A 22,406-nucleotide genomic window follows, 5' to 3' on the forward strand; every position below is an offset into this window, starting at 1 on the left:
TTTATATTGTGAAAGATGACAAATACCAAAAGGCAAGAGCAATCAGGCTATGGAAATCGCCTCCTGGGACAGAGCTGTACATTCTCATAGGGCTTTTTTTTCCTTTTACCTTTTATTTTTATGATTAGTTAATCACTGTTTAGCCACCTCAGGGAAACGCAAGGTGAATTAGGAGAAAGAAGGTCAAGGTTATCATGGAAAAGTTTAATCCCTCCTCAGTGGGAATTGGTTAATAGTTATGGCTAGACTCAAGTGCGGACCTCTGTTGGGAATCCCAGTGAAGGTCAAAGGCAGAGAGGAAAAAAAGCTGCACTGAGATCTTAGGCAGTCATAAGGAGACAGATGTTCCTAGGCTTTAATGAGCAGTCTTGGCTCCAGGCCTTTCTTGGCAGAACTGTTTAGTTTTAATATTTTTCCTTGTAGTGCAAGGTATGGCTCTGGTTAGCTGGCTCTGCTTAGCTAACTGCTGATGATTTTTCCATCTAAATAATAGTTGACAATGAAGAAACCAGTTCATAATCTGTGACTTGATGGATTAGGTCATGGGGAACGATGTGCAGTTGTAATCATGAAAAGTAAAAATAAATAAAAATAATAATTTTAGTTTAAATGAGAACCAGTTTTAAAAGTTTAAACAGCAAATCTGATGGAGCTCCTACTGCAAGTTCTACCACTCCACCTTACGTCATGGACAATAAACTGAAGGAAAATAACATGAAATGGACTTTTTCTTTACCAATTCTATTTCCAGGTCAGCCTGGTGGGGATCATGCCCCTACTTTGGAAACTCATTTGCGTTCAGCAGTGCTAAGAATTTTCTCTTGACAATTTGTTATGCCTAAGTGAAATATATTAAATTGGAAAGTACAGGTTTAGCAAACATCTTCTGTTCTGAAAGCAAAAAGGCTACAAATCCAACTCTTATCAAACTAAGAAATCAGTAACTTCCACTAAAAAACTGAGAAAAAGCCTTGTTAAAAATTTTGAAGACTTTTAACCCTTGTCTGCTAGGACACAACTTCCTTAATGCAATAACCACCGCAGCGCTATTCTCTGATAGAGAATAATTTTGTTCTTTGTCAAGCATGTAGCAACCCTGATATAACCAGTGACTAAATTCAGTATCCTTTCCAGTGTTTCTGGGTGTCTTATTTCTGGGTGTCACAATTGCTCTGATATAATATGATATCATGAATGGGAATGTTTTCATGGGATAAGCTCTCATTTTAGACTGCTTTTCATTGCTATAGTCCAGATCCTGGTCTCAGTGAAGGAAATGGAAATGTCTAGGTGGCTTAAGCATGAGCAGTCTTTGGATCTCAATCAGTTACAAGTCAATAAAAAACTTAAGAGCCTTACATTGGCAGGTTATACAAATTCTCTGCTCCCTCTGTGTTCTCAGCTGATTCTCTTTTCATTTTGGAGGCTATGAACTACATTTCTTTGAAGCTCTTTTTTAGCACATCAGAATCTCATCCACCACTGGTTGGTTCAGTAAAGCTCACCCTTTTCCAGAACCAAGTGTGAAATCTGCTTTGTGATAAATATCTGATGGTGCAGGAGCTCTGGGCTTGCTCCCAAGCTAAATTCATTTATATTGCAGCAAAACACCTGCCTCTGTGTCATCACGAAAGCAGCTCCCTATTGTAAAGTACAATTCAGTCTCTCAGACAAGATTCAGATTCCTTTTTTTTCTTCCCCCTCTGCAGGAGAGGAACAGATGTCCTCAGCATCCGAAAGAAGCTTCCTCCCTCCTCATCTACCCAGCTTATATTTCCAAGTCATGAGTCCTAAAACTCTTCAGAGTCAATCGGCTAGGGTTTATTGTTTCCATGACACCAGTCTCTTCCCACAGCCACTCGATGCTCAGGATAATTACTTTACATGACACCTGCTGACTCGAAGTGACAGATTTACACTAGAATTGTACCCAGGGTTTCCATATATTTAGTCCAGCTATCACCGTGATGGGTCCCTTTGGATCAGCAGTACACCACACCAGTCATGGGACACTGACCCAGCTCCACAACTTCCCACGCATCTGGTCCATCCCATCAACAAATGGTTTTGTACACTTTGTGGGCCAGAGCCGAGACTCTCTGCTCAGTACCGTGGCTGTTCTCCCAAAGGCTGGACAATGACTACCACCCTGCGACACTAGACGCTAATAAGAGGGATGCCTACCTTGCCAACAGGTATTAGAATTGCTGCTGTTACAGAATGCAATGGCGAGATTTTTGGAGGAAGCACAACAAGCTGAGAGATAGGCAAAGGCAGGACAAATATTTATAAAAATGCTGTGTAACAACTCAAAGACTTTTAAAGGTTTTGGCTTAATGCGTGGCCAATTTTCTTGTCGATCTCCCCAAAGTTTAGATGCAGAATAGGACTCAATTACAAAAAGCCAGAGAAGTTATTGACTCATAAACATGTTTGATGTAAATGGCAAGTGCCTCTTTGTTCAGCATTAAAATTTAAATACAGTAAGGTAAAATAGAATAAAGCAGAGCTTACCTGAAGAAGCTGAAGAATCATAAGTACTTCTGTCCTTCCTATTTGTCCTGAAGGGCTGAATGTCCTTTTCCCTGTAAGTTCCAAACCCTTCAAAGCTTCTTCTTTTATTCCCACTTGCATCGTTGTCCCGCTTCTCACTCGAGGAATTCATTTCACCAAACATGTCCAGGGACTCTGACCTTCCATTACTTTCAGTATTACCAGAGTATCTCTTTGTGCAAGAGTCAATGGGATCATTGCTTGAGTCACTTTTATCTTTACTCTGTGTCCACTGCTGGGCATCAGAAAGTGATAACGTAGACAGCGTATCCACTTCAAAGTTACTCTTTGAGCCTTTGTGTCCGGTTTCACAATGCTGGTGCTTCTGCTTCTCCTTATGCTTGCTTTTCTCGTTGAGCAAGGAGAGGTCTTTATCTGAGCCACTTAGCCTTTCGTTGATCGCATGGCTGGAGAAGCCAGTGGACTTGCTAGCAAAGAGACCACTCAGATCTTCATGTGTCCCCAATATCCGCTCATCCTTATGCTTGTGCTTATGTTTGTGTTTCCTTTTGTGAAGTCGGCCACTTGAAAGGCTCGTTCCTCCAACCTTTGGGGGAGCCAAAGAGGACTGCATGTCTCCAAGGCCCATTCCCACAGGTGTTTGTAGGTGCACTCCGTGTTTCGCTTTATGCTTGGCAGTGGTGGACATCTTCATATGAGAGCTTGCATGGAATTGGGGTGGGGGCACGGTAGGTCTCATAAATGGGGAAGCCGCTCCGAGCGTGTGAGACAGGTACAAAGGAGCTGGATACTGACCATAGTAACCAAGATTCATCATAGGCATTGATGTGTAAGGCATTCCATAGGGTGCATAGTAACTCCCACTGGGAATAGGGTAACCGAACCCTTGTAAAAAAGGCACCTTTGTCATGGTGTCATTGGTTTTGGCAGGTCTACCACGCTTCTTCTTAGACTTCATGTCAGAGGTCCTGCGAAGATAGAGCAATGGGTCATACTGGATATATGGCACAGGGTAGTAGTGATCAAAATTAATCCTGAAGATGCTGGGATATGGATTTTCGTGATAAAATGTGTAACTTCTGTGGGAAATCCTGAACACTTGAAACTTATTGATGAGTTCCTCAAGGTCTGCCAGAAACTGGAGGTCATCTCTGTTCTGCAGGCTTTTCCTTTTCCTCTTGTGCTTTGGCTTTTTAATACTCTCATGAGAGAGAAAGTTATCCACAATGAGATGTTTCTGCCGGTGACCATGCCTGTTCTTTGTGCTGGTGTCAGATGGGATAGCCTCTGGATTGTCCAGGGTGCAGAAATCAAAGGAATATCTCCGGCGGGATTCTGAGCTTTTCTCGGCTTGGTCAGAAGTGCTGTTGTTGTCTGTACCTATCCCACTGTCGCTCGGTATGGTTTCCTCGCTGTGAGACTCGCTCACCGGCGACAGCGTGACTTCTTTCAGAGAACCTATTTCACAGAGGTGGGAAGGTGAGTTAGCCATTAACCTGGGTGGAGACAGCTTCCAAGTTCCACTGTGCATTCCTTTCTGGGTTTTTGTAGGAAGAGCACTGATAGGTTGAAGATTTGGCATAGTTTTTAACTCTGAAAAATTTGTTTCAGTGCTTGCAGGGCTAAGGTTGCCATTAGTCCCCACTAACTGTGTCGAAAGCGGATGAATAGCTGCTGGTGACGATGCCACAAGTGACTGCAGGTTGGAAGGCACTGCTGGGTTTTCTGGCTGGCTGGAAACAGGCCTTGAGTGCTTGATGGCTGTCTTAGGTTCTTCTGGCTGAGGCTGCAGCTCTGCTCTTGGCTTTCTGCCCCGTTTTTTACCAATGTAGATAGTCCCCCTCTTGCTGACATTGATCTGCTTCCCTAGTCTGGCATCAATGGTGGTTGGCCCAGCACTAGATGGTGGCTGGACTTTTGCTTTCAGAGCTATGCTGCTGGAGCAGGAGGACAAGATCTGATTGAGAATATTCTTCCTCTTGAGGGTCTTCATTTTATTAATGGTCTTGATGGTCTTCTTATCCAAGACCCCAAGCTTCCCGACCTTTTTGTGAAACTTGAGTTCACTGATGGACTTGTCCTCTCCCGGGACCATCTGGGCCAACTTGGCCAGATTCCGTCTCCTCTTCCTTTTCTTTGTTCCTGGAAATTCGCGATTGATTGGACTCACTGGGCTGGTGGAGGTTCCCTCATGAATGGTTTCAACAGTGAGCAAAGGCTGTTTCTTTGGTCGTCCTCTTTTTTTCTTGACAGGTGTGATCACAGTAAGACTGTCTGTATTGGTATACAGAGGGCTGGATGGTGTGATGGGATAGGCTGAAGGAGGCTCCACCATCAGCTTCTCAGATGTTGTCATGGAAGTCTCCCGAAGGATAGATTTAGGTTTGCTGCAGGTCCATCGCCGCTTAGCTGCATGTTTGGGGTGCTGGACCTCAGATAATTTGCCAGCTGTGGGAAGATCGGTGGGTAGGAGAGTGGATGTCACAGCTACAGATTTTCTGAGTCTGGTGGCACTGTTGGGGGAAGCTTTGTCAGTGAGCACACTGCTGTCGATAGCTACTAAGGGGGACTCATTTTCAATCACTTTCCCTGGCTTTGTGGCTCGAAGATCTTTTTTACTCCCCTCTGGTTGAGAGCTAGTCCTGTTTGCTACTTCACTGCTCATAGCAAGTCCAGAAGGCAGGCTTTTCTCCTGGATAGTTTTCTCTATGGAAGATTTTGTGGATTGCCTTTTTTTCCTTTTGTGGCCAGATGTATCTGTTGTCGGAGACTTTATTGGGATAGTAATTCGTACGTGACTGCTGTCACTTTCACAGCTGCTAGCAGAAGTGGGATTCTGCTTCGAGGGTGACGTATCCAATACACTGTCCATCGAGTAAGACTCCTTTTTCCCTTCCATGTTATCATGGGATTTGCTGTCAAATGCTTTCTGAGCACTCTTCACCCATTCGATGTCTGTGGTTTGGATTGTTTGACTTATCAAGTCCTTTTTGCTGGACTTCTTCTTTGTACTCCCGGTGGGCTGATCGGGGGCCTCCAGCTGTACACCTCCCTCTTGATCACCGAGAGGCAAAAGCCCATTGCACTCGGAGGCGTTGCTCGGCTGGGCGACCGCGCTGATGTTGTTGGGTGATGGGACTGCACTGCAAATGGCAAGCTCTTTACTACTGGCTGACAGCTGCCCCCACGAGCTGCTGGCGCAGGACTTCTTTGCTTGGGATTTGCTGAAGGAAACTCCTGGCTCCGGAGCGGGGAGCTTGGTGGCACTAACTGCTTCTCGACTGGGTTCTGTGTTGATGAAGCAACTTTGAGAAGCGGATCCAGTATCGGAGCTCGCTGACCAGTCAAGATGGTGCTGGTTGCTACTTTTCTGCTGGTGCTTTGATTTTAAGGTGTCACCGGTGAAGTCTTGTTGGAGGCCCGGATCATAGTGCAGAGCAGAATGTTTTTGTGGCCTGTCATAAACCTGGAAGGTAGCAGAAAATAAATAGCAAAAAAAAAAATTAGTTTATCAGTCCATTCATAACCCCTGGTTGCAGCTCTTTTTTTGTATAGTGAATAGCAACTCTTCTTAACCAACGTCTTTGTAAGGGTTAGGAGCCTTTATAAAGTCTTATACTTGAGCCAAATTTACATTTAGATTCATGCACTGTAAACAAGTTTTGTTTTGTTTTCCCACTCTAAAAACAATGGAAATATTTCTATAAATGCTAAATTGCTAAGGAAACATATTCTATTGATTTTTAATTTAAAACACAAGTAAAATATTCCCTTTCAATGGATGAATGGTGCAACTCAGTCTCCTGGTGAGAATCCCTTTTTCCTAAAAAACAATCCCTCACAGAACTTGATGCTCAACAACAGCAATTAAGTTCATTGTTGTAAACAAGAAAAATGCAAAATTATCTCGGAAGTTGTAGCAAAGAAGAGGAAAACCCATGGGTCCGCTTCCCTATGAAGCCAGAATCTGCAAAGATTTACTTGCTTAAATTTCCACATAGAAGTCATCCCCACAAACTTAGTGCTCAAAATCATATGCATAGCGTCAAGTGTGTGAGGCACACTTGGCAGGTTCAAGATTTGCATTACTCCCTTTCCATTTTAATAATCTGCTATTTGCAATGTTGGTAAGAGATATTTTCAATATGATTTCTAATCTGACAGCAGCTCTTCAAGCTGCAGAGGTTGCAGTAAGGGTAGAATTATGCTCAAGACTGTTACAGAGCAAAAGGAAGTCTACTTTTTTTTCTTAGTGGGCCTTCTCCAGCTAAAGAAATTATGTTTGCTACAGCTGTAACCTTTTCAAAAGTCTCCTAAAGAAAAAAAAAAAAATTTTTTTACTTTCATTAACTGACCTCTTCTAGCCATTTGTTTTCTCCTGTTACATTTGGGAGCTTTTTTTTTGTAAAGCTCTGGATCAAACTGTGCAACTGATTTTGTACACCTAGTACTGCAAACAACCGTTCTGAGCAAACTGTAATGACACCGTTCTGAATGCCAAATAAATGATGAGAGACTTAAAATAAATCTGTGTAACCAGGGAAAGAACAATAGAAAACAACTGCTAAGTGTCTCGTGTTTCTGCAAACACCCTGTTACAATTAAGTTTCTGTCAATCAGCAGCATTACGTTAGATCCCTGTTTGGGGTGTTTGCAACAGAGGTTTTGGGGCAAGGAGGCTGCCAATATAAGAGGGTTTTGAGCTGGGAAACGAGGTGTCCCCAGTTCTGAGCAACTTCAGAGGGATTTAAAAAGTGCTAAACACCCTCAAGCCCATGGTGCATTATTTAGTGACCAGTAAACATACATGTTATTGATGTTGAGATATCGTTCATGTGCGTATAAAAATGGGCGTGTGGCCTTTCTGGAACAGGCAATAACGATGAAGCTGTTCTGGTCCATCGTATGAGGAGTAATCAGGGACTCTTAAATCCTGTGGATAGTTCAGCTGTCGTGCACATGGACTAGCCATGCTCAGGGAAAGCAGAGATTTCCAGGAATTGTGGAGTGAGAAAATGAAAGAACGCAGCTGCGGTGGAGCTGCAGATGTCGCGGGCGAGCGACACCCGGTTTCTTCAGCCTGAGAAAAGAGCTGAAAGCATAAACAGCCCTCGGGGAATGAATCAGTTGTTCCTCCTCCTCCTCCTCGCAGCGGCCTCCCGTGCGCGAGCCACACAGCACGCAGCGGCCACGACCCACGCTGCTGATGTCCTCCTTCGCAAAATGGAGCCCACCCCCGTCCACGTCCTTGGGATGGGGCCAGGGAGGGGTCGAAAGGAAATCAGTAGCAGTGGCACTGAAGTTTGATAGTTTATTTTTATTTTAATTTTTTTAAACTGATCACAAAGATCCTGAGCTTCATTTTACCTCAGCCATTTGGGGCTTCTCTTGCCCCCAGGCCACCAAGCTGGGTGCGCTGTCAGCTGGGCATGAGGGAGGTGTGTGGGAGGTGGCCATCCCCTGGTGAGGTCCCAGTGGGCTGGAGATGGGTGCCCTCCACCCAAGCCTCACGTGGAACATCATCTTCCCGAGGTACCATGATTTCTGACTTGGAAAAGCCCTGGAAATGAGGGGCTGAGGCCTCTCTTGGCCCCCAGGACCCGCACCAAGGCAGGCCGCACAGATCCTGGCCTTATGGCTGCCATCGAAGCAACTCCTTACACCCACGTTACTTCCAAAATACTGAGCTGTGAAACTAAATGACCTGAAAAATATAATTTGGAAGGGAAAAAAAAAAAAAAGAGAGTTACAGCAGTGAGTGAAAACATCACACGCTGGCAACACCCTGGTCTCTCCAAGTCCACTGCACACACAGAGATCTCTAGTTTAAAAGGAAAAAATAATCTCTGATCTATATTTTAAGGCAGTTAATAAGGGCTCAGAACTGAGAGGCCAGCTATATATCAGCGATGAATGCTGATATATCGCTTGGCTCCTTCAGCCTCATTTCCTCAGCCTGCACATTATAAAATGATGATGCAACTTCCAACATATCCCTAATGATAGCCTTGTCATCGCTCCAGCACCGCAGGCCACCACAACATCTATCTTCCAATTCATGAGAAAGATATGCCTATGTCATCAAAGGTACCAACTCTGGAGGCATTTAATCACATGGATAAGCACTCTGATTTCAATAGGCCTTCAAAAAATGACCAGTCTGCAGGATCAGGGGACTCCATTTCCTAAGCGGGATGTCAAGACTATATATCTGCCCAAGCACATAATAGTCGGCTGGATTTCCTCATGCAACTTCTTCCAGCATAACATTTACTATTTGCTCTCCCTTGCCAGGCACGTCCATATCATCCCAAAATAATTCTTCTGCAGCACAGCAACCGGAGATCATTTGGCTGCAGCAGGTTGGGTTTCACTGGCTGCAATGGATATGTGGAGACTGTTTACCTAAAAGCACTACTAAATAAATTGAAAGTAATGCAGCCATGTGTATTTTATTCCCTGTGTATCTGGGTTGCTGTCTGATCCCATTGGTCCTAATGTTTAGGCTTCAATTTTCCCTGCTGGGTGAGCACCACCCTAAGAAGCCAACAAGCTAACCTAAGCCTCTGCTGAGCTTGTGGAGGATGCCAGAGCTGTCAGTAGGGTGAGGGCAAACAGGGCTCTTCAGAAACCTGTATCTTGATGCCTTTCACACGAGTTCATTACTTTATTTGTCAGTAAGCGTGCAATGTACTGCAGCTCCATAGGTCTTGGCAAAGGGCTGTCGACCTGAACAGAGTTCCTATGACAGCACGGCTGAGACTGGCATCAAGAATAGTGGTCTTTTTCATGAAAACGGAAAGATTTACCTTTATTTACTTTTTGATTTATGAGTCCCTACAAAGACTTCAAACTTCAGCATCTGCCTTTATTTGTAGTTTGCCCTTTCATTAAATGGGATTTTCTTCAGCAGCTAGCTATTCTGCACTGGGAGTCAGCTCCTTCTTCTTTTGTGAAAGTAGAAGCGTAACTTAACCCATGCAATTTTGCCACATCTCACCAGACTTGGTCAATATTTCTCTTGATATTCAGTTTACTGGATGTGCTTAGTGGGTAATAATTCCATCTTTCCTTCAAGAAAATAAAATACACATAAAGAAGCTAACAGTTTTCATAACTACGAAGAAGTTTGAGCAATGTGATCCAGCACATGCTAAACCTTAGAGTAAAAAAATAAAGTTTGAATCCTCTTACTAGCAGTATACGATTTTAATGCCAAACTCATGAGTTTCAGTCCTCAGCTTTGGCAATGGTGCATAGACCTATGAGCACGATACATCCCATATACTGGCAACTGAAGAGCACTGGCCACAGAGCAGAGGAGGTGGGACTGTGTGTTTACACCTGCTTTGCCAGAACTGTTCAACCCTGCACCTGCAGAGGTGATTACTCCTCTTAACAGTTTTATTCTGGCATGTAGCCCTTACAACTCAGGGGATGAGACTGTATCAGTCCCATGATGAGCGGCACCCTACTCTGCAAGCAGTACCCAGCAGCAGAATCTATCCCTCAGGGACTCTTTTCATTTAACTACTGGATGTCTCACTCTGCCTCCCTGTTCCCTCGCCTGAGCTTCTCTCTAAATCCACGCTGCTTCCAGTCCCAAAGCAAGAAGTGGGAGGAGATTCCAACAACCAAATCAAAAGCTTAGTAAAATAATAAGAAAAAAATCCAAATAAAAATGAATATAGTTAAAAATAATAATAACGATAAAATACGCAATTAGAGAAACCTATCACCTGAAAAAAATCTGATTGCTTACAGGGGATGGTACCCCCCTTGCTCCAAACGCACCTTTTTGAGGAGGTAACACACATACAGCTTCTCAAGAATCTGGCTTGCAAATCAAAGTTAATACTACAACGCCCCCTCTTTAAATCATTCGCAGATCCATCTGTGTAATGGCTCCTCAAGTGTAATTCCCTATTAAGAGGCTTTATCTGGAGAGATAAGCAGCTGGTTCCCATGTCACTAATTGCTGTCTGCTGTGATTTTAAAACATCTGCACCATTGTGCTCTTCATTTTCATATTCTAATCACCCTGAAACTTGAAAAAGGTACATCATTGATTGTTTCTGTGGGTTAATTAGTACACAGTCTCCTTGTAGAGACAATTTAAAGGCAGTCAGAACCTCAATCAGCAAGTTTGTTTTAAAAATTAATAACATCGGGAGCGTCTGTGGGGATTGGCATCCACAGTGACACATCAGAGTGTGCTCTGGGGACATACCGTCCTTTGTTATCTTCTTCATAGGCTGGAAATAAAATTAAAAAAAAAAAAAGATAAGAAAAGGAGGAAAGGCTTTCCTAAACGAATAATGTCACTTAGAATCAGAGTCTTGGGAAGTGCTTGCTTTTATCTCAGGGCCACCCCTGCCTCTCCAGCAAGAACAAATCTCATCAAAACACCGTATAATACATCTCTGTAGTCTAAGAGCTTGTAAGCCATTTTTGGTAGCAATTTTGGCAACCGACATCTCATTGGAAATCCATGGGGTGAAGCTGTGACTGCTTGGATGTATGTGGGCATTTGCTCTGCTTGCCACCTGGGTTGGCTAGATGCTGGGTCGCCAGGTGTTGTCTCCAAGCCATGCAGGGAAGGATATTAGCTCAGGCACAGCATGCTGCTATGGCAGTCATATTGCATGCAAACTGGACCCTCCTGAGCCAGCTCAGAGTAAAGGCAAGCCTGAGTTCATACCTGCTTTAACTTAAGCTTATACTCAAAAATACTCCAGGCAATGCTGATAACAGAACTTTGGTGCCTAGCAAAAGGTCAACCTGAGATTTTTGAGACTGAATAAATAAATACGGCAGCACTGAGGTTAAGTGGAAAATGCAATGGGCACCTGCCTTCTCAAAAAGACTCTCTTAGCAAGGAGCTCCTAAAAACTAGAGAAGCTCCAGGTGATTTGTCCCTCTTGAAAAAGCTTTCTCTTCAGTTTCTGCTTCCTAAACATGCATGAAAACATGTTACTGGAGAAGAAAACCCTTTGAGAAGAAGAAAAAATTGGGATTTCCAGCTCTGACACATGAATAAATAATCCTGGCTCAGCTGATACTTTTGCTCAGAATTGAGCATTTCCTCCTGTGTCCCAGTGGGACAGCTGCAAACTGCTCACTCAAAGGCCCTAATCAGAACTACAGGTTGGAGATATTTAATGTATTTTGGTGAGTACACTGAGCCTTCCTGGGTAGCATTGTTCTGTAAAGAAAAGATGCCAAGCAGAGGAGACACCAGGTTCAGGGGAACTTAACTCCGGCCTGATGACTTACAGGTTGAGCAGTCATTGACATGAAATGTGATCAATTTATAGGAAGGCCCTGTGATCAAGTCAGGTTAGTTTATAATCACAAGTGTCTGAAATGGTTTCAGGAAGTCCTTTAGGTCCTTGGTGACTCTAACCAGGGAGGAGGGATCGCAAACTGGCATATGACACTTGCTGGAAGTGCAAACAGCAGTAGTGTCTTCTGAGAAACCCCACTGAATCTGGTTCAGAACTGATGTAAGGGCTTTAATTCCAACTAAAATACTACTGGAAGATGTGTCAGCGGGCACTAACGTAAAATTCATCATTATCATCCCAAACAAGGGTGATTTTCCAGAGCAGTCTGTCAAATTTATCACTCCCAGAGTTTACTTCTTCCCCAGCTCCCTGAGTCTTCAATAGCACAAAGCCCAAACACCACCACACTCACTGGAGTGAGGATCATTCATTAGACATCGAAAGAGAGGCAGGAATTAACGCGAAGCTGCAGGGGAACTACTTAAGAGCAAGATACAGCATGGGGTGCGAGTGAGTTAATTAAAAACATCACCTGTTTGTGTCCATTCACCGAACACAAACGTCACAGACCGTGGTGCAAGTCTCGTGCAAATCAGGAGGATCTTCACTGAAGCTGCTGGAGGTCCTTCCAGATTTACATTCCCATTGCTATGTAGCTCTGTCTTCCCTGAGATATTTGTGTAATCGTGTCAATAAAGAGAAACCGAAGTTCAGGTTTTTGCATTATAATTGTTTTGAGAATACCTATCTACAGCACTTCTTCTTAAGGAAAAGACAAAGCAATGCACAGAGATTACTGAAGGGTCCAAAGATGCTCACGTGGTTGCAAATTGTAATTTTTCATGCATTCCTGGTAAAGCGTCCTGTTTTGTTAAATAATTCAGAAATTTCAAAGTTATTCCAAATTAATTTTGCTACCAGCTTTGAACTGGATGATTTGCACACTATTTCAATCTTCTGCTGGATTTCAGACGCTTCCATTTTCCACATACAGGGATTAAGGATTTTATTTGGGCAAATTGCAAAAACATGTTGAGTTTATAAAGGTAGGATTTGGTGCTGTGGGCTGATCTGTTCCTTACTAGTGGGGTAGACCCATCTCTGCACATATTTTCTTTATCAAATGTTTAAAAAACCCTGCTCTTTTCAGGGCTTTGTATTAAGCACCGAGTCTGGGAAAACTCTAAACAATGGGATTTTTCTGTCATCTCCAACAAAGAACCCATCACCACCGACATAACAATGCAGTTTCAATATCGTGTTTAAGCATAACACAGTTTGCTGCCTCAGTTTAGGAAGCTGGAAGAAAACAATTGGGCACCAGCTAAGGTGGACTACAATGGGACTCATACAATTTTGCCCATTCATCTGGTGAGATAACCCTGGTTTGGTCCTTGCTTGGCCTCAAGCCAGTGCAAAGGTTTTTAAGCGAGTGTTTCAAACATTATATCCGTGAAACCAGGGCTCGCAGAGCAAGCAAGACACCTTTGTTAAGCTGCATGCTTTCGTTTGTCCAGAAGCCTTGCTAATGAACTTAATGGCAGCAGTGATATTAAGGCTTTATTATTCATATATAAAACATACCTCCATCCCTTCAGAAGTGGTATAGTTCCATGGAGCTCGACCTACTCTTCCTGGTGTGTAACTACAACGTTGCTCATCCAGGTTTCTATCTCATCCTGATCTTCCACTTTGCTATGCAATTTCAAGTTGTAGAGGGCAATATATACAGGTACAGTGACTTGGCCAAAATCAAACAACAGAAGGATCCCAAGACGGACTGGGACCTGCAGAAACGTGAGCAGTAAGGGGTATTCGTCTCTGAAAGGTTTGTGGTATTGTCCAAGACGTTAATGCTTCAGCATGTCTCAGATTTCTAAATTGGAAATAAGGATGTGAGCAGCTGTGCACCATAAGTTTCTGCTATAATTTTTAAAAGCCTGCAGTGCTTAATTTGCATTGAAAGATTTCTTTTATCCTTCATTTAGTATAGGAATTGCAGTTACCCTGAATATTTTTTTTTTTTAAGAAGAGGTGGGGGAAATATAAATGGCTTTTCCATTGAGGCCAGTGATTCTTTCCACTAGAGTTAAATAATTTGATTATAAATTGAGTCCTTAAATGTCAAGGAGATGCTGAATTCACCTGAAAACAGGCATTTAGAGAAGCTCATAAAAGCTGTGAGCTCCAGTCAGTTAGCTCATCATTCTTTTAACATGCACTTCATTTAGCAGTTACTGACCGCCAGATTAATTCTTTCAAAGCATCCTGATTGCATCTAAGGTCTAGCATGAAGTATTCATGTGCAACAGCATTAGCAAAAAGTCCAGAACATCTATTGGCGCAGCTGGGTTAAAGCTCAAGAAAATTTGTGGAAGAGGTCAAACTTCCAGTGTCTTCCCACCTCCCTGCATTAAGATCTGAGTCCTGTACCATGAATTCAGAGAGCACATCACCTGTACCTTCAGCAAATTCACCCCGAAAAGATGAACTTCAGTGGTATGCAGCAAAATGTGGGAGGTTCGTTCCCTTTGAAAAATCTGCCTAAAGAAGTCATACATGACGAATTTCTGGCTTCGCTGGTTATGTTCTGAAAAGTCACTGCACTCTGTGCAAATTTAGCAAATGGTGTGGAGTGTACCATCCACAGATGGGACGTATTCTGGACTCTCTCAAACAGCTGGTCTCAGATCAGACTCCTAAGTGAGATTCTCCTTGGTTTTCACCAGCAAAATGATTATCTGCTGATGGAAGGGAATAGGAGAACACTCACCTTCCCTTGCACTGTATGCAATCCTTCTAACTGCCCAAGCAGTGAAACCTGCCCCATTTGCAAAAAGCTACAGGATGAGTGGAGTTTCAAAAGATTTATCCTCCCAGTTCGCCTATAACCTGTGCCTATTTTTCACCACTGTTGGCAGATAAAAAGTGATCCCTCTCACCTTTTCCCTAGAACCGGCAGCAACCGCATGAGGTGATAACTGGGGAAATTTGCTGCACACGTTGAAAACGTCAAAAGCATGGCAGACTAGTTTCTGGACTAGAGGTGATGCCCTTGCAACGTAGTTGGTGAGGATTTTAGTCCTCAATCAGGTGATTTTTAGTTTACCACCCCTTGGCTTTGGGGAGACCTTATTGCAGCCTTTCATTACTTAAAGGGAGCTTATAAGAAAGGTGGGGACAAACTTTTTAGCAGGGTCTGTTGCGACCTGACAAGGGGGAATGGTTTTAAACTAAAAGAGGGGAGATTCAGACTAGATAGAAGGAAGAAATGTTTTATGATGAGGGTGGTGAGACACTGGCACAGGTTGCCCAGAGAGGTGGTAGATGCCCCATCCCTGGAAACATTCAAGGTCAGGCTGGACGGGGCTCTGAGCAACCTGATCTAGTTGAAGACGTCCCTGTTCATTGCAGGGGTTTGGACTAGACGACCTTTAGAGGTCCCTTCCAACCCAAACTATCTATGATCCTATGATTCTAATAATCCATTTTACCATCTCCTGGATTTCGCCTACCTGCAGATGCCTCTTCCACCCAGATGCTTTTGCAGCCTCCCCACCACACCCGTAGCAAAGGCTTTCCCACTGGGGGAAATTCAACCAGGCTAGCAATAATGTTTCGGAGCAATAACAACAACAAAAAAAAAGACACAAAATATTTCTGTGGCAATGCTAGGTGAGGTGATGATGAGTGACACCACATTTTTGGGGCATCGCTGTACTTTTTCTGAATGACACGTATCTCTGCTTTGATGTTCATCCCTCATCTCTCCTTCCTCCCCTCCCTCCCCAGCTATGGCAAAATCACTTTTACTAATAAACCTCCAGCTCGAATAGCAGGTTTTATTTAGTGTGCTATAAAACCAGTCATTTCTCAGATCATAAAAGGGGCTCAACTGGACTGCATCATTTTGCTGAAGTGAGTTTTCTGGTGGAGTGATTCTCTCTTCTAAATGCCAGAGTCCCCCACTACCAGTATTTATGTACCAAAATAAAACACAATTTTCTGTATTTTATTAAGTGTGAATCTCCAGCGGAAATCCATTTGGGAGCTGAACGCAAGATTTAATTGTGCCTTGATTTTATACTTTCAAGACTTTCTCAACCGTTTTCACAACAGCAGCACCAGGCTAACTGCAGTTATATTAAGGTACAGCTGCATTACTTAAAGGCCCTGACCAAGTTTAGGTTTGGCTTCTACACACATGAATCAACAGCAGCACAGACCAGAAAAAGAGAGGGCAGGGAACAGTGGTCTGGAAAAGAGGATTGCAAAGCACCCCAAGCATAACTTTGTGCTTAAATGACCTCCCAAACTTCTTTAGCTTCTCACCTAAGAAATCAGGGGTAAAATTCAGCTTATTGAGTCCCTGGTCTTTCACCCATGAGGTTGAATAGGCAGGTGGAAAGTGTTTTAATATAAATTCAGGCCTGGAATTAACATCCAGAACAGCAAAGCTGGTAGTTCACCTGGGTCAGAATTTGGTTTATCCTATGCTGAAGATGTGGTCTGGAAAAACCCTTAAATTCTCGAACCTTTCAGAAATTCAGTGATGTCTATGCACGTGCTTCCCTTAGGAGTGGAGACATCAAGACCAGACAGAGCGATGGTGTGGTACCGCCAGCACTTCAGAGCACTGCCCTTTTAATTGCCCTTGTTCTAGTAACTCATCTAAGTACATTTCTTTGTTCTACACATGTTGACGAAGCAAAAGCATTCCCAACCCTGTTATTGCTTCCTCTTAAGTGCTGACTGTGTGCCTGAGTTGAGTAACTCTATAAAAATACTGACACCGAAGATACGGTCCCCTACCCAAGCAGCTTGGCACACAGGGTAAATCAGAAGCAGGCAGGACATGTTTCAGACATTGAAGTGCATTTGTCCATCGTTAAGGGAGCAAAGTTATGCCTCTTTCTTTTCAAAATGTAACTTATTCTGAAGGATTGGCATGGGAAGAGTTAGCATAAGATAAGTGTTTCCAAGAGCTACTTGAGGAGAGAGAGGAAGATCGGCTAAAGCACAGGTGAACCTGGTGTTATAAGCAGCTGAGATACACATCAAAGGGACTAAAAATACATGGGGACAAGAGTGCCACAGAAGGTCCTTCAGTTTAGCAGATATTCAGGGTTTGAAGTCAAAGCTAGGAAAACTGAGATGAGAAACGTGGCCCACATTTTTAATCGGGGGTATAAATAATCATGAGAACGGCTTATCATAGCAATGGCTTCTCTATTACCGGTAGTTTCTTTTAAATCAAGGCTGGGTGTTTTTCTAACTGTGCATTAGTGCACGACAGCTATTGGACTTGTAACAGGAATACATTTAGGCAAATCCCCTGGTATGAGTCATGCAGGAGGTTTGACTAAGTGATCACAATGGCTCTTTCTAGCCTTAAAAATCTGTGACTATATATCCTCCCTATATCCTCCAGTGTTTTGTCCAACCTGATGTTAAGCAATTCCAGCAATGTGTCTTCAACCCCTTCCTCTGGGAGGCTATATCCCAGCGTAATAAATCTCACTGTTCAGAGTCTCTTCTCTCTTCCCCTGGAATCATTTCCATCCCTAGACATACCTCAGTTCTGGATTCATCCCAACAATTCCTCCTCATCCTTGGCACCAAAAAGAATATTTCACATTTTTTAACAATTCATTTCACTTACCATATTCCCTGCTGCTGCAAAGCGGCGTGTCCCACTGGTACAACAGAGTTGATTTACTAGGAAGGGCCTTTCTATCTCGACAAGCCCAGTGAGATGTGGTTCCCTCCGGAATAAGGATGGGCAGCATTGAACCACACATGGTTCTGCAAGCATGAGCGATACCAAATGCCATCGGCTCAATGCACTCAGGCTACCAACGTGGCACAGGGGAAGTTACTGTGATTCCTGTTGCCATTGCTCTGCGCTGGCTGAGCATGGACTTTTGAGAGGAAAATATATGTGAAATATTCTTCCAGACTGACTCTGTCCTCACCAAACAGCTGAGATTTGGTCCTGAACTTAAAGAGGAGGCACCAAGTCTGATACCTAATCTGGATCTAAGTCTCACAGACATCTGTAAAACAGCATGAAATCAAAACATCCTGGATCTGAAGACATGAAGAACCCTAGAGTCAGTATTAGGCATTGGCTGCTTTTTTTCTTTCTTTTTTTTTTTCTGTTTTAAGTATGGAAGAATGTATTGATTTGGTCTTTTCTGGTTTAAATTTCTCTGCTGTTTTGTATGCTGCATCACAGTCTCAAAACATGAGCCCAAATACAAACCTCTGAACTGTTGGAGGTCTCTGCCTCAATCCAAATGTCACACTCGCTGTTCTGAAAGGTGTTTGGGGGTTTTTTGGGTGCGGGGGGAGAAAAAAGAGCAAAAGCTAAATCTTAAGTCACTGTACAAAAAGGTTGCATATGTTGAAGTCACTGGTGCAAAGACTATTTAGTGACTGCTTTAAACGTGCTTCAAATAAACAAAATCTATTGCACTGTAGGTAAAGTATTTGCTTATTACTCAATAGTTATTATTTCTTTTTGTGTTTTTCCCCGCCTTTGTTCTGTTTTCCACTCGACAATGCACACAGTTCTGCATAGTCCCGCTTTAAGGATTTCTCCCAAGGATACATGCATATCTATTTTCTGCAACCAGACAGAAAAACCTTCTGAAATCAGTGCAGATTCATCACCCACCCTGCACACGACCTTATCAGCAGTTGCGATGGGTGGCCCCCATGGAATACTATGGAAAGGGCAAGGCTGGAAAATGTGCACTTTAAAGTGCCAGAGACTTTAGTTCAGTGTGCAGCACTTGTAATTTCTGCTGCTGCAGACTGCTCAGCTTGTTATGGATATCTGAGAATTCTGGTTTTCCCTGACTAGAGGTTGTGAGATTTATTACAGTAAATGTTTTTTTACCTTTTATTTTTTTCCTCCTGGAGCAGGTAAGGCATAATTGAGGGTGCCAGATACCTGCGTGTATAATATCTCCAGAGATGAAGAGAGAAGAGAAATAAAGCTTCCTGGCACTCCTTTCCCCACATGTAATGTATTTTGCATTTACTCTTAGCAATGAAGGGAATATTTGAAGAGAAAACAGTGCTGTGCACAAAGGCCAGGCTTCGGGACAAGAGATATGATAAAAAATTGACCTAAATTCTTCCTGCCCCATTCAGGGACATGTTTAGGTTTGTCAGACTGACAAGGACTGAGGTAGGCGGACTGCAGCAATAGGTATTAAAAATTAAGTTTTGGTCTCATCAACATACATGTTCCCATCTGGTGGCATCTCCTTGTAAATATATACAGAACAGGCAATTCTTTCCATCGGCTTGCATGCCCTTCTCCACCAGGAGTCAAGGATATACATTTTGTAAAAATGCTACTGCAGTGACTAAAAACAGTGTGTTTGTGTGTTTACATGTGGCAGGGGGATATAAACCGATGAATAAACAAGTAACAAAAGTTTATTACATGTGTTTTCTATCATGGTCTTCAAAATTACATTCACCACATCATTCACACGAAGGAAAAAGACCTTGTTAGTACCTAAAATCTATCTTCAATAAATCTCAAAGCACTTCATGAAAGAAGTAGGAGTCATTATTCTGCACACTGCAGATGGAAATACTAATGCTCAGTGGTTTGCCCAGGGTCTTTCCATATTCCTTCCCCAGTGCCAGTAGAAGAATTTAGGTTTCCTCACCCTCGCTTTTGCCAGTGCCCATGAAGGTTCCCATGACCAAGATCCCAAGTCCATGTTCCCAAGGCATTTTACAATCTAGATGCACATGACTTCAAATAAATTCATGTCTGGCTGAAGTGCAAACAAACTGATCCTTTGCTATATGAGTCTGCACGTGCCATGGGTATCACAGATGCAACTGGAATCCCCGTTTGCCAAAGGAGGACAAACATGGGTCTGCGTTTCAGCACAGCAGACATCCTTTCGCAGCCATCCAGCTGGGATTCGGGGAAGTCTCAGACATGCAGGACTATGATTTCTACGCTGCAAACCCATGAGCAAATGTTTTTTAAGACCTTTAGCTTTGTGGTGATGTTAAAATGTATTATCCATGCATCTGCGGTTGCAGCACACCTGCAATGCTCTACCTGCCCTTCTGTGTGCATGCGTCTGTGTGTCTGTGTGTTGGTGGGCATTTAATTTTAAAGAAGGGCTTTTTTTCTCACAGAAAGAAACCCCAGACTGTGGGGAAGATCCCTAATCATTCACCCTTGAGGTAATTACACCAGGAAAAGCTATCAGGTCTATCCACTTCTCATCAAGCAAACAACACGGTCGCAGGCAAGAAGCGACCTCGTGTTTCTGCTGCTCAAACTCCCAACAACGCACAGCAACTTAAATTAGAACATGTGCAATATAATTAGATTTCCTTCCCTTGCAGACTTGTCGTGCTTCTCCTGTCTGAAAAGGAGGGGACACTTCAGACAGAGGCTACAGCTCAGCAGGGCTGTCTGCTGCTCACCAGGGTTTTGCTTTGAGCGAGATAGGAAAAAGGCTGCGATTAAAGCAAAGTCTTTGTGCTTTTAGCTCCTGCCCTCCAGAAACAGAGTTTTTAGTTAGGAACCACAGAAAGTAAATTCTAGAGTTGGAGGTAAAATAAGAAATTCAGGTCAGGATTCAAATCCAAGTTTCCTCCACATGACTGAGCTGTTTGTTACCAAGGCTGTAGCTTGGAGTGACCTGGTCAGGTATGAGATCAGGTTTGGAATGACACCTACTAAAATATTGCAGGAATTGGTCCTCCAGCCCCATCTGCAGAAAAGCTTGGTGCAGCTCATCGGTTGGAGCAGAATATTTGCAGAGCGCGGCTCTGGCTACCAAACTCCGACCAACACCTGGTTTAGGATCCTGGGTTCCCTATACAGTCCATGAGGCCTCCAGAGAGGATATCAGAGCATGCTAACTCACTCTGCTGACTATATAGGGCACCTGAGCAACTAATTCAGGCACCTAAATTAGACATCTAAAGGGAGGCAGGATGAATATAGCCCAATTTACGTCAGTGTCCCGTAATACACATTTAACCCCTTTCCTGCTGCTCCATATCAGACTCGAAAGGGCTGAACCGTGCCTTTACAAAAGTCTTTCGGAAACGTTTCCTGACTAATAAAATGTACAGAGGCCCAACCCCAACCTGTTCCTGACAAAGCTTTCAAGATTTCCACCTTTTTTTTTTTTTTTCTTTTTGTGTAGAGATCCTTGAAGTTCTTTGAAAACACATTTTGGATACAGTAAATTGTGATTTATTTGGGGGTTGCCTAATGTCACCCCTCCTGACTGAAGCAGAGAATTTTTCATTCCTCACCATCAAGCTATAACATCACAAAGTCTTAATTTGAATTTTTCTTGAATGAAAGACTTCTCTTTCTGTTTTGAGGTAAACCATGGAAGAGCAAAGAGATAATCTCGGATACACAACAGTCTCTTGTGTCTTTTTTTCACTGTTTCCAGGCAAATAAAAGTATTTTGAAAACAAAAAGAACAAACTTATGCACACAATTCAAATTTAAACCCAGTCTTTTTTAGTAAATTAACAGAGGTTAACATTTCCTTGTACTCTCCCTGAAAATGCCGCATTATACAAACGGGCATTTGAAAACAGAGAAAATCTATTACGAGGATTCAAGCTGGTCATGCTGTCCAGATCACCATACTTCTAGCTTCTTGTTCAAGCTTTTATTCAGTCTTTTGAGGTTTGCTCGTTAGTAAAATCTCGAGTTATAGATATTCTGTTAACCACAGGGTACAGCAGCTGACCACAGGAAGAATGCAACTGAGCCAGCTGCCCGCTGCCCACAGAGCAGCACCATCACCTGCCTCTGGGCATCCTTTGCTCCTGCTTCTTCTATAGGTTATTGCCAACAAAAGCACCTCTGCTCCCTTTGTGGTGCTTCCAGAGAGGCTTCATCCCATCACCACACCTTTCAAGAGCAGCGCATTACCCAGCCCTCTCAGCCAAGTGCAGACAATGGCTGTGAGGCTAGAAAGGTTTTCCTCTGCTGGGATTAAATGTGGTTTGAAGTAGACATACTCTGCTCTAGTTGGGTTTTTGACTCTTGGTCACTGTTCCCCAGGCTTACGGGTTCAGCATAGGGCAAAAAAGAACATATCATTATGAAAAGTGCTAGGGAGAGAGCACTGTCTGACGTTAGACATCTAACCTGAGCGTGGGGAGTAGGAGTCTCGCCACCCACATGGTCAATGGATTTTGACCACATTGATGCTGGACCAAACCTTGGCTCTTACTTGGGCATCCTTTGGAGGACTCATGTCCCCTCTTTTTTCTTTCAATTACCAAATTATCATTCTTGTCACCTCTAGCTATTTTACCTGGAAAACACCCAGGACTGTGGAAGTAAGCATGGTCTAACTGATCCAAGAGTTTGGAGATCGTTGTTGTGTTCTTGTATCTGCCACTGACTTCAGCATTCCCTGGTCTTTGATACGTCCAGGGACAGTCTTCTGTAGTGTGATTATTGGACAAAACTGAACCACAAATTTGGCAGAGGCTTCTAACTACTAGTATTATATAAATCATGATTTTAGTAAAGAAGATGTTTCAGAGTTTTTTTCCAATTCTAAGGGAGGCCCTGCT

At 43.2% G+C, this 22,406-nt stretch overlaps 1 protein-coding gene across 2 annotated transcripts in view; it reads right to left on the reverse strand.

Annotated features, from left to right (window-relative positions):
* Window positions 1–22,406, reverse strand: part of LOC142075058 (SET-binding protein-like) — a 259,616-nt gene that overhangs the window by 72,606 nt on the left and 164,604 nt on the right. For both annotated transcript variants that reach the window (XM_075136058.1, XM_075136059.1), the window contains exon 5: window positions 2,515–5,980. In XM_075136058.1, the coding sequence (XP_074992159.1) occupies window positions 2,515–5,980 (3,466 nt within the window). The remainder of the gene's footprint in view (window positions 1–2,514; window positions 5,981–22,406) is intronic.

This window comes from Calonectris borealis, chromosome W (assembly GCF_964195595.1).
Source record: "Calonectris borealis chromosome W, bCalBor7.hap1.2, whole genome shotgun sequence".
In the NCBI taxonomy this organism is placed as follows: Eukaryota; Metazoa; Chordata; class Aves; order Procellariiformes; family Procellariidae; genus Calonectris; species Calonectris borealis.